This window comes from Neopelma chrysocephalum, unplaced genomic scaffold (genome assembly GCF_003984885.1).
Source record: "Neopelma chrysocephalum unplaced genomic scaffold, ASM398488v2 Primary Assembly neopelma1_97416, whole genome shotgun sequence".
NCBI lineage: Eukaryota > Metazoa > Chordata > Aves > Passeriformes > Pipridae > Neopelma > Neopelma chrysocephalum.
Window position 1 is genome coordinate 6,581 of NW_020926057.1, and position 15,079 is coordinate 21,659.

Sequence of the window (15,079 nt, forward strand, 5' to 3'; positions counted from 1 at the left end):
CTCTTGGCAACCCGTTCCTTGTGCCAGTGCTTGATAGCTGAACTAGACAACCCAAAACCCAGGGTCACTTATTTAATACCAAAGAATGTATTCAGAAATCTAAGCAGTGCAATAGGGAGATGGCTGATTTGTTAATAACTCTTCCACTGCTGGGGATTTTTTGTTCAGATTTCACATTTCCCTCGTTCCATCCCACTTACTGTGTTGTCTCCTTGGTGAGTCACACAAAGACAGCAGGAATGACAAGCACGACAAAACAGATAGCTGTTAGAACAGAAAATCAATATGGTTAGCACCTGGTGTTATCTTAATAATTGCAGAATTTTTCCATGTTACCCCATTGCTTTGCTTCCTGGGGCAAACAGGACCTAGCCAGAGGTGACTTGGGCAACTAGAGGTTGACCACAGCCAAATGGGCAGGGACTACTCATGTTGTGGTCTCTGGAGTAATTTGCAATATCCTTCCTTCCTTTATGTCACACCATTATTCCTCCTCATTATAATGTGTACCACAGTCGTTGGCAGACTCCAGCTGGAATCAAGAGCCCTTGTGCAAAGTCTTGAGCACGGGCACAGTAAGAGACAATTTCTATTTCAGTGGCTAATGGCTGAATGGAAGATGGGGAAGGGGGAGAAGAAAATCTCTGCAGACTGATCTAAATGCATCAGTTTAGCTGTGAGGAAACATTTTGTTTGACCATCTTTTTTTTTATTCCTTTGAAAATGTGAAAGGAATACATCATTGAAATATTTACTTTTTTTTTTCCTGGTTTTTTCCAGTTGAAGTGATTCACTGAATTCACAGAAAGTCTCAGAGAAGAATCCTAAAATGGCTTCATTTAAAAACTAGACTTTTGGTTGATCTGTTTTCTTTTACATCCCTTATGAGTCTAAGAAATCTTCTTTATAAAAAGTTTAAGTGCTTAAATAATCTGTTTATGCTGTCTCTAGTAACGTCTTGCCCAATACATGGACATAGGTTTGTCTTGAAATATATTTATTAGCTTTTCTGACAGAAATAGAGCTGTTTGGTAGAACAGCAAACTGAAAGGCAAAATAACTGCTCTGGGTGATTGAGTGAAGTCTTTAACAAAATGACATACCTGTCACTGGCAGTGTCACTGAGGAGGAAAGAGATGGATGAGTCGAACCTATGAAGAGAGAGAAGTTCTTGATTTTTGTGTCAATTTTCTCTTCTGACAAACAGCATCAGAGCAGTGATGAGGACACAGTCAGGCAAAGAACCAGCTTGCTCCAGCATCAAAGCAGTGGTGAGGATAGAGTCTGATGGCTCCCCCTCTGCACAGAAGACTTAATAATTGCCATGTTTGTATCTCGGTCATCAATAGGTGTTTCCAGCCTGGATATCAACATATGTGCTGATGTGATATCTGTTAATGGTGGGCATGAAGTGAACTGGAATGGGATCCATCTAAGATCTCTATTTCATATGAGATTGGGAAGGATGGCTTTCAGAGTGCCAAGCTAGGATTTGGAAACTTGGTGTCAAACAGGACATGTTTTTGCCCAGAAATATAAGCCAGAACTTCCCTGGTGCAAAAAATTAATTAGATTTCTCTCTTATCCCTGAAAGGAATCTCTGCACTTGTGCCAGTATGAGATATGGAGGTTTTTAACAAGAGGTTCTGTAAGAGTGGTCTGTTGATAAATGTCTTTGTACTGAGTGCTGGGGGAAGAACTGAGAAAGGGGAGGATATTCCTTATCAAGCCTCATAGAAGACATCACATCATAACAAATAGAAAGGCAACACTTTAGGGGAATAAATATCTAATGCTCTGATTACAAGGACCTGACCTTGCTTAGGTTTGAGTGCATTTTGCAGGAAACTGGTATTATTGTTCTGCTGAACTAAAAGCTGAGGGTCTATTTCATTATCCAGTTTCCTGGTTTTCATTCATAATCCTAATTTTAAAATTTTAAAATATTTGTAATTTTAAAATACTTGTAATTTCTGACCATTCAATAGGTTGTATCACTTTTTAGGACTGGTATGTTGGTGGATTATTCCCATCACAGCAAGAAATGCTTTCACCCTGATAGTACCAAGTGAAATTTTCAATGGAAAAAAGATTACTGTTGTGATGGAAGAGGAAAGACCAGACAACACATTGTTACTGCTGTACCTGTAACACTCTGAACTGGGCACCACACGGAAACAGAGGGATCTACGAAATAGGGGAGAAAGTCCTGGGTTAATGCTGAAAGAGAGTGTCAGGTGAGTCAGGCCATTCATTCTTACAGTCAGAGCAGCAACAAGAGCCAGTGATGGCCAAGTGTCACCTGAGAGGTCACTCTGCAAACAAAAGGACCTGCCCAAACCATCCTGCTCTGCCACATGGCCTGGTGTGGTCACAAGGGCTGGAATTCCTCTCACCTACTGTTCTGTGTGGCCTCTGAGATAGTCCTCCAGGCTGAGCTATAGTCAGTGGGGAGAAACAAGCCTTTACAAGCTGTAATTCATCTAAAATAGATGTGAAATAGGGCAGCTAACAGAGCACCACCAACACCTATCCCCTGTGTTGGTTATAAAGGCAGTCCAACTCAGATGTGGGCACCTATGCAGTAGACATCTACAGTTCTGCAAGATTACTTTCCTCTTAAAGCTCAAAGTACTGGTGAAACCTTTTTTTTTCCTCCACTCTGTTGGTAGGAAAAGTCCTCTCATGTTGTCCTTGCATTGGCTCCCACCTCATTAAAATTCATTTCACTTCACTGACTCAGAGGAGGGTAATAGAAGCCTGTGGACTGTAGAGGGTGTGCACAGCTGGGTCTGTCCACCTTCAGTAGCTCTGCTTGATGCCCAGAGAGAGCCCCAAACCCTCAGTGCAGCCACAGATGCAATTTTGCAGTTAGTATGAAAGACAAAGTAGGATGCAGCTCTGTCCTCCCCAGAGGTGTCATCTCCAGCAGTCAGAAATGACATCACGTCAGAGCTCTGAGTTCCCTGATCCCTCCATCCTGAACCCCCCTAGGCTGTTCCCTATGATTGATATGCTGACTTGGGTGGTCTGGACCCTGCATGAACAGGTCATGACAGTGATGTGGTGCAATAAAAACCGCCTCACCTGGCTCGGGAGTCTGTGGTGGCCGCGCGTTGCTGTCGTTGGTGCATCGCACGTCAAGGGGGGTCCAGTTGATGTTGCCGTTCACCTTCTCGCACGTGCTGGTGCCAGAAGTGGGGAGTCGCTTATCATAACCACTCTGGCATTTGAAATGCAGCACTTGTCCTATGTAATAGGGTTTCTTCAGTCTGATGGAGGCATGTGGAACAGCCTTGGGGGGACCACAAAAATCTGTGGGATCAGAAGGCAGCACACGGCTAAAGCAGATAGATTTTGCACGCTGCTTTTGCTCTTGAAAATTATGATTTGTATCCTTACAAAGTACAGACAAGCAGGATATACCAAGCCTTCCTAATTCTTGGTTAAGATATAAAATACTCATTCGCTTACATCATATCGCTTACATCATATCACTTACTTGGCCAAGATATTACAGCAATTGTTTTTTTCCCTCTGTCTGCAAAGTAATTAAATATTACTTATCATTCTTACACTGCTTCCATAGAAATCAGCGTGAGAACTGTTACATTATTGAATGGGCTCTTATTTACAATTTTGGGCAAACTCTGAAAAATCTTCTTGCTTCTGGGGTGCAAGGCTCCCTGTTTTAATTTCTGGCTTCTGTGTAAATTCTAACTGTATTGTGGGAGCTGTTGACAACAAAATTTTCTCTTTTGTGCTAGAAGTTACACTTGCTGAATTACAGTAGGATGAATATCAGAGCAAAGCCAGAGCGCCCAAACTTTGAGGGGTGGGATACAACTGTTTAAAGTTCTAACTTGCAAAGATAAGCACAGAAGATCATTTGTTAGAGTGGTGCCCAGATCTGTCTTATATTAACTCGTCATCATCATGGCTAGGCTTCGTGAACGAAGATTTGGGAAGTATATTAACTAACTCATTGGAAAAACCCCTCTATAAGGTCTTACAGTAATGGATGGGCTCCTACTTACCTTTCTGATCAAACTCTGAAAAGTCTTCTTGTTTCTGGGGTGCAGGGCTTTGTGCTTTACTCTCTGGCTTCTGTGTAAAATGTAACTCGGCCGTGGGACCAGTTGACAGCAAAGTGTTCTTATCTGAGGAGAAGTTACATTTGCTGAATTACAGCAGGACAAAGAGAAGAACAAAGCCAGAGCACCCAAACTTTCAGAGGTGGGATGGAACTGTTTCAAGTGCTGACTTGCAAAGGTAAGCACAAAAGATCATTTGTTAATGCCTAGCTGTGTTTTGTACCAACTAATGCATTGGAAAAACACCTCCACGTATAGAAAAAGGACAACACTCACTTACCAATGCATTCAAATCCGCTGTAGTCCCAAAAGGCACCCTGCTGTCCACTGTTACACTGAATTACTGGGTGCTGGCCACTGTTTCTGTCATAGCCACTGTCACAAACATAGTACATCTTGGTCCCTGGCACATACGCTTCAGCAGTAACATCAGCAAATTCAATCCTTGGAGGATCTGGGCAACCTTCTGCAAACGGAAAGCACGAGAATCAGGACAACCTGTCATTCTGCTTTATCCATCTCACATCTTTCTGTCTTCTCAATACCAGACGTCCAGCAGATGGGCAACACGAAACACTATCAACATTTTCTTGATGAAGCTGTACACAGTCATATTGGAGAGCAATTAGTGGGACCAGAGTGTGCAGCCCTGAGCCTATGGAATAAGGCACAATGAACCAAACTAATTCCTTAAAAATTGCAATCAACTATAACCAAACCCTGGGAATGGGTGTAGACTCATAGTTCTGTCTGAGTACACCAAAGAGCAGCTTACTATGAAATAAGTTTGCAAACCTAAATATAACATGTCCCAAAACAAGGACGTGGAGTGTTGTGTCATCAGCAAATCACGTCTAAATACACTTCTCAATAAGTTGGAATGAATTAAGTTAGATCATTTCAGTGCACTTGAAAAGCCCACTGAGTCTGAGTTGGAGACCCAGAAGTTGACAAAGGCAGTACTTAATGATTATTTAAGGACTAAAAGCAGAGAAATTGTAAGATAAGATAGGCTGGTTGCACCAGGGCTGGTGCTCTGCATCTTTGGGTGCATGATCTGTGACCCTTTATGCTTATGCATTATAGTAACAGCTATTATGAGTAAAATTTCTTAGTCATCTTGTCCTCACATTTTCTGCAGCTGTAATTAATGCAGCCTCAGCAACCAGTGAGAATGACTGTGAAAGGTCCCTGAGTCCCTGATAGCTGTTCATCATCTGGTGTCTGCCCTTGACTCCCAAAGTGCCTTCTCCTTGAAAGACCAACAGCAACTGAACCTGAAAGTCCCAGCCCCAGCCCCAGCCCTGCAATGCCCTTTTCTTTCATTTCCTCGCTTTGATCTTTTCTGCCCTTTTTACTTTTCATTATCTTGCTGCTTTAGTAAAAGTCACAAAGTTTGAAGAAGGCAGCAATGAAAAACACGTGAGCAGCTTAAAAACTAATCTGCATAAGGGATGTTTTAATCCCCTTGTATCTTTGTGCTATCAAAGGATTCGCTTTGTAAACTACATCAGACTGTGGCTTTGACAGAAGCAACTGCACGCGAAATAGTTAACCACATGGTTTACCACAGACTGTCAGGGTGATTAAAATTAAAGAGTTATCAGATTAGCACCAAGTTGAGATCATGTACTCTCACTTTCCCCGAAAGCTAAAAGCATGTTTCCCTCAAGACTTCAAAAGCCTCTTTGAAGCAGACTGCAGATGTGAATCTCAGCACAAGGCACTCAAACCTACAACTCATTAGTCTCTTCTTAAGAAAACCCACAACATTTAACCTACTCATCATAAAGGGCAAACACTGTTTTAGTTGATGATCAAATGAAGTTGGGTTCTTCTGAATCTGCACACATCAGACAAGGACTGTGCAGAAATGGTGCACATGGGAGACGGCGAGCAAAGCCCACCAGGCTGGATCAGCTCACCCACATTGCAACCTTCCTAGGATCCAGCCTTTTAATGCCATCCACATCACTCAAAAGAGACTCTTCTCACATCTAAATAGCTGCAGCATCTACTTCTTTGGCCTTTACCATATTCCTGTCTCTGATCCAGAAAGAATTTTGACAGATTAATTTTCTAGATCTCATTGTGACCTTCTTCTTGCCTCCCTTTGAATTCTGCTTCACTCTCACGTCAAATATTTTGCTTCCACTTTCAAGAACCTTCTCCTTAGCAACCATCATAACCTTTCAAAACATTGGCTTCTCTTCACATGCTATTGCTCCTCACCAATGTGTTTGATATCAAAGTCACCGGCATTTGGGGTTTTTGTTGCACCAGTCTTCACATTGGGAGGAGCTGTGAATGAATAATATGGATATTGCAAGATACCCATTGCCATTATTGCTCTTCACTGTCTCAAAGTATCTTATATATCTTCAGAAGTGCTTCTCTTTAAGTGGTCTTCTACTCATCTTTCAAGAACCTGTAGGCACTCAACATGCAACCCATACAACCTCCTGTCAGGCTGAAGTGATAAGGTCCACCCTGAGCCTCCTTTTCTCCAGGTTGAGCCCTCCCCAGCTCCCTCAGACACTTCTCATCAAACTTGTGCTCCAGACTCTTCCCCAGCTCCATTGCCCTTCTCTGGACATGCTCCAGCCCATCAATGTCTTTCTTGTATTTCATGCCGTGGGACCTCCTGGCACAGTATGGGAAGACTGTGCAAAGAGGAAGCAGACCTGGTGAGGTCTTGGATCATATTCCCCATACAGGATGACCTCTGGAGTGAACCACGCCTAAAACTTCATTCCATCCTTGTGCCCAAGGAAACTGCATGGTTTGCCCCTAAAAAAATCAACATCCTTGCTGTGTGGGTGGTAAAAGAGCCGAGGAATGGGAAGAAGGCAGGGAACTAGGGAGCAGCAGTATGGATTTACTCCTTCACTAGAATTCTGATTTTTAGGGGAAATTAACTTTGCTCTTTTTTTGCTGTTTTGCACCTGGTTGGGAATTAGTCTGTCCATTTGTTTGAGTTGGTGTGATACAAAAATATTCATCTTACAAAAGGCCAGCAACACCTGGGCAGAACCTGCCTCACAGCCTGTGGTGGCCCAGTGTTGCACAGCCCAGCTTTCACTGGGTTCTGCATTCAACAGAGCTGCTACAGGGCTGGACTCCTACTAGTATTGGTTTAAAATACTCCCCCCACATAGCCTTCATAGCTCTTGAGGTTTTGTTTGCTTCCTCATTTTCCCTGCCCACATGTTCTAAATTTTCATCCCCACGGTGAGGTGTTTATTGTCACTAACTTTTTCTCTTTCAATGCCAATGTCCACTGTTCTCCCTTTCCTTAATTCACAAAATTCATCATCTCTCTATCTATCATTCTCATCTCCCATGCCCCAAAAGTGCCCTGGGAATCCATTTTTCTGATTTTAGAGGTATTAAATGGACCAAACAGAGAGGTTGTTGTAATTGTGTTCATGGGATTTACCCCTTCTATCAGCTGCAGAATTGTGAGAACATGTAGCTCTCCTAAGGCAGAGGGGAATTTCTATTTCTCCCCATATTAGTGGATTTTTGGTGCCTACAGCATTTCTGGAAATTCTGGAGATGGTTTCAATTATAATTATGAAGTAGATGGAGATAGACCCTTGGAATTAGAAGGAGAATTCAGACAATAGTGAATTCAGACAATAGACATCAATGAAACATAAAAATTAAAAAGTATTTTTGCTTCTGCTGGGGGTCAGATAAGTTGATAACTTTTTTGAGACCTGCAAGCTTTGTCATCTGAGCAGAAACATAGGTGAGATTCCTGCTATTCCTGCTTAAGCTACAAAGCCTGATGCTATTTGAGGTGTCTCAGGGCCCCTCGACCTCTACATCAGCTGTCAGCTATCACACAGGAGTTACTGGAGGGAAAGAAACCCAGTAGCTACATCAGCATCAGTTGTTTCAGCACTTTCATTTCTTCTCTGAGGATTCCCATTCACGTATGTTACTGATCCAACCACAAAACTGCTCTTAGTATTAGGATTTATGAAGCTCTCCTGCCTACTTTTTTCATGTCTGAGTTGGCAGAGAGAGCAGTGATAGATGAGGCATCAGAACAACACCTTTTGCCCATGAGAAGTGAACAGGGAAAATTTTGTAACAGGTATTTTTAGCATTAGGTAAAACACAGACAGTGAGTCACACCACGGTAACCTGAACTCAGAATTTCCTTAGTCACGTGGTTGTGTGTCGCCAGCACTGACACTATTCTGACGTGAAGTTAAAATGTCAAGGTGCAGAAATAGGATGATTTCCCCCTAAATACAAAGGCAGTAAGACAGGATCAGTAGGAAACTGGATGTTCTGAAGATTTGGGTAGAAGCAGTGGAAGAAACCAGGCACTTCACACACCTGCCCAGTTCAGAGAGGAAAAGCACCTTTCCCCAGAGAGAGCAAGAAATCAAACCAGGCCAAAATGAAGATATTTCCCCAGATGTGTCTGAAGAGGTAAAGCAGCCCTGAGGATTCATGTGCTGTGTGAAACTGTGTGCTCTCTAAATGGCCTCTTGAAGATGAAACTGGTGTGAGCGAAGAGAAGGAATCGATACTGACAACTGGACTGAAATGGTAATGAAATTTTTCTAACTTCAAAACTTACTCCCCAAGGATCTGTTAACAAGCAAGCCTCAGCTCTGCAGGATTCTTTCCCCTCCTATTAATGTCATTTACTGTTTATGTGGATTTGTAAGCTGGGAATAGATGCCAGCTGTGGGGCCAGAGTGCAGACCTCAAGCTTATGGCAATTTGTCTGTGGGATTTTAATTAGCTATACCTTAGATTGCACAGATGTTGTCTTACAAAATCATTTGACCAGGCACAAGTTTTAATGCAAACAGTGAGGGAGGAGAGATCAGCCTTATGGGGCAGGAGATGGGTTTGAATATTCCCAACAGTGGAGAGGAGGTACGTCCTGTCTTAAGGACTAGGCAGTTCAGTGCCTGATGAGTTTGCTGTACAAATGTCTCTGTTGGAAAGGCAGTATAAAATAAACTGGAATATAAGCCAGCAGGAGCTGTCCATTAACTTCTTCTGTAGGACCACAGAAAACTGGATTTAGGAGAAATGCACTTATCTCTTGGCTTCATCATGCTGACCAGCTGTTTGCCTCTGACCCAGGCAGTGGAATTGAATGCAAAAAAAATTCCATATACACCAAGGCCAGAGTTGGTTGGACAGTGGACTAGGCTTTCTCATGCTAAGCATAATTTAGCCTCAGGAATCTGCCTTCTTAGCACCTTCTGTAAGAAGTGGAGCTGGGTAGACCTCTCTAGAGGACAGCAGACACCTAATTTAACTTCTCTAAAGCAAATCTTAAAGGTGTTTCTCTGTTTTTATCAGCTACAGTGGTGGAAGAATGCTCTTACATGCTCACATTGGTAATTAGGGTGATTTACCTAATGCATTGATGAATCTCACACCTGCCCTAGCAGGGAGGCTGAGCTGGGGACTTGGACTGAAAATGTGGAATTGAAAGACCATTAGGAAAGAGGGAGAGTGCTTTCTAAAGCAGGGAGAGGGAGCAAAACTAGCCTGAGCACGGAGTGCTGCATAGAAAATGTACTAAGCAGTGAATGGGGAACATTTGTGTTTGTTTCTGGGTGTTTATAACATCCTTGGCTCTGTGGTGAAGCCACAGAGCTCAAACTCTTTCAAGGCAACCACAGCACATGGTTTGGTAGCAGAACACAGAGTCAGGTTTTGAGAATATCATACATGAAAGCCTTGTTTCGGTGTGCAATATTTGGGGTTTAAATAGATTTGGCTACATTTTTGCTTAGATCTGCTACCTCAGTAAAACCCATGCTTTCTTGTCTTCATCTAAAAGGAAAAACAAATTATGAGAAAGAAAATTGGCTTTTTAGGCAGCAGCAGAGATTCAGATTCTTTTCTTTGCCTGGAACTTTCTCAGTCTTGCCTTTTGTAGGACTGAAAGGACAGCAGAGAATATCCTCTCTGAAAATAATTGAATGGTCTGACAAGTGTGTGTCCCTGTCTTGGGTAGCAGCGAAAAAAATGGTCTGGTGGAGCTCTTTTGATTTCACCTCATTTGACTTTTGGACTTAGCATTGTTATGGAGCTTTTCACTGGAGCTCTGAGGATGGAAATTTTCTGTACATGTAGATGATTTTTCTGGCCTTGCATGAAATACTTTTCCACATAACAAGGGCTGTATATTCTTTATCTGAGGGCTTTACAAAACAAGAACATAAAGAAAAAGCAGCAGATGACAGAGTGCTGCTATGCTGGCAGGGCTGAGGAACAGGGAGTCAAGTGAGGAAAGCCATGGAAGGATTTTGGAAATGTGAGTTTTGGAGAAGCATGGAGGAGACAGAGCAGAGATTCAGTAATCCAGGTTGTTCCAAGATTCAGGACCAGGGTCAGGGGATGGAAAACACATCGGTAGAAAATATCCAAAAGCTGGGCTTTTAATGCAACAGGGAAAACAGGAGAAACAAAGCTGTACATTGAGAAAGAAAGTAGGGAGATAAAAATTGCAACACTCTGAAGGCAATAGCAAGCAAAGTCAAAAGCAGTGGCTTTCTAGAAGTAGACAAAGAGTGGATTTTTTTTCTGCAATAAAAGGAAGGGACATAACATCTCATCTCTGACGAGGTGGGAATATAATTTCTCCAGATGAAGGAAGAAGTGGATGCTGCAGGATCTCTCTCTGTAATACCTGCTTGTCCTCAGTAGCATCACGATATTTAACAATTTTTTTTAACCATTGTTTTTTATTGAGGCTGTATATTGGGCACTTTGCTGCTGAGGGCGACTATAGCTGAAAGGTTTATAAAGGTTTTTTCTCTGGTTGACCTTACAAGAAACACTTGTACATGTTTGACAACTTTATTGTATTCTGCATTGCATTTCAAATCCTTGGGAGCCAGCACTCATATGCAAGTATAATGGGAAGGAAACTCCTCTCATTTAAATAACAGAGATCTGGTACCCATCTTGTGTGAATGAAATTCACTCGAATGAAATTCTTTCTTTTGTGAGTTTTAATCCTTTCCAGGTTTAACTTGCAAATCTATTCAGTGTATTCCTGTGAGATGAACAGCAAGATGGAAAGGTTTTAGGAGCACAGACCAGCTTTTACCTTGTGTTTGACCCTCATGTCATGCCTGCAGCTTCTAGATATTGCTGCTGTGCAGAGAAAAGGAGATAAATGTGATGATCTTCACAAGAAAGTCAACATTTCTCTTCTCTTTAGCACTAAGGAATAGTTTAATTTTTATTAAATGAATGATCATCCCACACCTTAGTTTTCCCACTTTTTTGTCAGAGAGCTTTGCCTTCTCAAAGCACTTTGAGATCTATTGGTGAAACTGTTCTGTAAAACAAAAGCTTTTTATATTCTTTTTCCTCTAATTATGCTTATTCCTGGTAGTGGATTTTGCCAAACAATGTCTAGGGTAAGATCTATTTACAAACCTGAACTTGCAATGCTGGGATGAGCTGAAAAGACAGAGGCAAAATAATAAGAAAAGCACTATATGTGCTAAGACATGGTTGATTTTTGACCACTTTGACCCAGCCTATTCCTTTTACTTTGCTTATATCTGTTCCCAGGTCTCCTTGTTGATCCTCCTAAGGAATTAAAAACAACAGGTCTTACAGCCACAATACCTCAGGTATCTCTACAATTAAAAACCCTTAATTGGTAAAAGGTGATATTTCTAACTTAGCATATTATTTGCAGGCAGGTACCTCTATAAGTACACAAATATATATATATATTATAATTACAAATATATATATAAATATTATGTTTAAACATTGAGAGAGACATTGAAAATAAACACAGGAAGCTGAGGAAAGAAGAGCTTAGTAATACAGTGAAGAATGCAATGCTCTGCATTTATTCATTCACCAGCAAATTAAATCACATCAAACAGCATAAAATGCAACTGCTCTAACACCCCTCTATTATTTTTTTTTTCAAAAAACCCAGAAAGATTTCTGATAAACGAGACTTGCCAGCAGGAAATTTCACAACATGTTCCAGGCACAGTAATACAGAAAATGTGATCTGGGGAACCTGACTCATCCCAGAACTGATCCTACTGACGCATCTCTGGCTGAGCGTCTCACAGTGATGCTCCTGCGCTCCCTGAAACACTTGCCGTGGGCACTGGCACTTCATTTGCCAGGGAAAATGCCCCGTGAAGGAGAAGATACAGCATTTACTGGCAAAACACTTCAATGACCAAAAAAAAAAAAAAAATCACCTGAGGGTTAAACGTTTGTGAAGGTCCTTCCTGCATTAATGAGTTTAGTCATTAGCAACACACTCTTCCCTTGAGATGGCAAGCCCCGAGTAAAATTCCCAGCCCCGCTAAAGATGATCCATCAGCAGTTACAGCACCAGCATATCTGAGAACCTGCCTTAGGCTGTATGTGCTCATACCTCTCAACCTGGACACCATCATCACAGAATCACAGAATAAGCAGGAAATATAGCTTTTATGGAGCACTGAGAATGGAAGATTTTTCTTTCCCCATTTGAACAATGCAGTTTAAATTCAAATACACTAATATGTATCACCAGACTGTTTCTCAATGTACACACCTGCCACAGTAAACAAGCCAAATATAAGCAATATCACCATTTATAAATGTGTAAAATTAAGCTGAATGAATTAGCTGCCTCCATTCACAGTTTATAGGGGATACTGGTTGGAAGGCATGGCTGAAAAATATTTCATATCTATAGTACCCATTGCAAATTTGGATGGTGCTTTTTAACTAATAGCATTGCCATCAATTTTACCTACAGACGTACTGACATTTCAGTGTCTATTTTTATATTTGCTAAAGTTACAAGCAAAGTGGAAAAAGCAAATTCAAAGAGCTACCTAAGGCTGCTTTGATCTGCCCACTGTTCCAATGATGAGTTGGAGGATACATACATTACTCAGACAAAAAAATCCTGTAAAGTTCTGGATTTTCTGCAGCTAATAGTTTGTGGCCACAACCCCCATTTCTCTCATTTCCTTAGAATAATAAATTCCTTAAGCTCTAAACATCTTTCCTTAGCCGAAAGGGGTCGGGATGTTGCAAACATCCTCCAACAGCCCCCACAAAAAAAAACCAAATCACATTTTCCATCCCCAAGAGGCAAAAATAGTCTTTTACCTCGCTTGTTCCCCCTGACGAATCCAAACAAGAGCCACATCAAAAGGCACTTGAGCTCCATGGGGCTTGTCCACATCTCTTCCCTGCACCACCGAGGACGGTGAAGTTCCTCAGAAGCGATGAGCTGCTGCCAGCCAAGCCAGGGAGCCGGTCACTGCATGGTTAGAGCAGTGGGGAGCATCACCCCGTGTGTGCAGGGAGGACTTTGGTCAGAAAATAGTTGTTTTGCTGTCTGGTTCCACGGGAGAGAATAAAGGCTGCTTTCTCTTCAGGTATTAGTAGCTTTTATCCAGGAAATCAAGCTTCATGCTCGGCGTGGCGGAGCGTGCCATCGCGAGTAGGAAGTGGTTTGACACATCAGAGCTGCTGACTCCAGAGCTGTTTCACTACAGCTGAGGTCAGTAGAAAGGGGTAAGATTTCAGTAGGTTTGTGCAGGCACTCAACTCCAAATCTGTGGCTGGATGGATATTGGAGAGGGACCATTGCTGTGGAATAGTTGTCTGATAGGTGTATGATGACGGACCTCAGACACCACCTGTGGGCTCTGTCTACAAAGGAAAGGTTCCATGGGCTATATTTTTGGCTTTCTGGAGGTCTTCTGCTAATGATGATAAAGCCATACTGCATTTATTTTTGTTGTAAGCATGTTTGCAGTTTCTCTGAATCACAGCTGAGGTTCTGAAGGATGGACAGCTTGAATAAACAAACAAAAAAACCCATGAGGATGAGGCTGGCAGGTAGGGAAAGGTTTTGCCTTGTTCCTAAATTGTCTGCATGTGAAATGCTTCAGTGAAATTCTTCCAAATGTCAGTGAAAAACTGGAAATGATCAAGGAAGTATCAGGCTTTATGTAGGTTTTTTTTAGCCACTTCCACAGAAATTATTTCTTGTTAGTATCTAGAGAAGTAATTGGGATAGACCATGGTAAAAGCATATTTAAACTAACTGTGGTATTCTATCATGATTACTACATGCTGGGCATTTACTTCTCCCTTATAAATCCTTAATAAATTAAATCTTCTTAGCAGGCATGCTAAGAAATTGATGTGATACATTTTTAAATGCTGCTACAGCTGCATCCGTCAATCTCCTACCTCTCTCCAGATGAATCTCCCTTCACCCTTTCCATGAAAGATTTTGTGCAGCTTCACTGATGCAGGTGACAAGTCCTCTTGGGGGGTTTGTCAGCTATGAGGCTTTGGCCAGGAGATTACCTCCCAAATCCAAATGCAACAGCTCATGGAGAACAAGCCAACTTTCTGAAGCAACTGCTGTGGGTAAAATGCTCTGCTTGCCCCAGAGCTGCTTCATGCTCCACAGATACTGCCCTTGACTTAGTGTCAAATCATCTTCCCTATTTAACAGTATAATAGGAAAAACTCATTCCAAAGCCCACTGAAGGATTTAGAGAGTTTTACTCCTGAAAAATATGTCTGAAAGGCTTAGACCCCAGTTCTCTACCTTTTTCCAAGATGCCTGGAAATGTGCAACTGCCTGAACTCTGTGGCCATCTGGGCTGGTAAAACATGTTTGTTATGTTGCCCAGAAAGAAATCCTTAACTTTTAAACACAATTTTTCCTTTCCTCACTAAACATGGGGTCTGTTCTTTGGACATGCAGGGATTTACTCCACAACATCTGCTTCTATTTCTTGCCTGGCCAAACGATTTAATTCTGTAGCTGTTTGCATGAGGAAGACAGAGATAGGGGACCTTTTCTGCAGTCCTTCAGTTCAATCTTTCATGTAGCCATTTGCTTTCAAGCTGCAAATCTCAGTGTAGGTGGGTAATAGCCACTTACATTTTGTTAGAAAGGGTGAGTTTTTATCCAGGTCTGAACATGA

The 15,079-nt window shown here is 41.9% G+C and overlaps 1 protein-coding gene across 1 annotated transcript; it reads right to left on the minus strand.

The window, feature by feature from the left end:
- Window positions 1–201: 201 nt before the first annotated feature.
- Window positions 202–13,438, minus strand: LOC113961873 (interleukin-2 receptor subunit alpha-like). Its single transcript, XM_027672570.1, has 6 exons — window positions 13,236–13,438; window positions 4,375–4,560; window positions 4,038–4,160; window positions 3,088–3,315; window positions 1,104–1,151; window positions 202–264 (listed from the first exon to the last, which is right to left on the minus strand). The coding sequence occupies exons 1-6, from the start codon at window positions 13,309–13,311 to the stop codon at window positions 221–223; spliced, it is 705 nt and encodes a 234-aa protein (XP_027528371.1). The 5' UTR covers window positions 13,312–13,438; the 3' UTR covers window positions 202–220.
- Between the last annotated feature and the right edge of the window lie 1,641 nt (window positions 13,439–15,079).

Bases quoted from the DNA above. Each gene is read 5' to 3' on its own strand.
- LOC113961873 (XM_027672570.1), bottom strand. From the start codon at position 13,311: ATGTGGACAAGCCCCATGGAGCTCAAGTGCCTTTTGATGTGGCTCTTG. The intron at 3,316-4,037 runs GTAAGTAGGAGC...CTGATCCCACAG, and splicing joins TTCAGAGTTTGATCAGAAAG to ATTTTTGTGGTCCCCCCAAG. The intron at 1,152-3,087 runs GTGAGGCGGTTT...CTCTCTTCATAG, and splicing joins ACCACAGACTCCCGAGCCAG to GTTCGACTCATCCATCTCTT.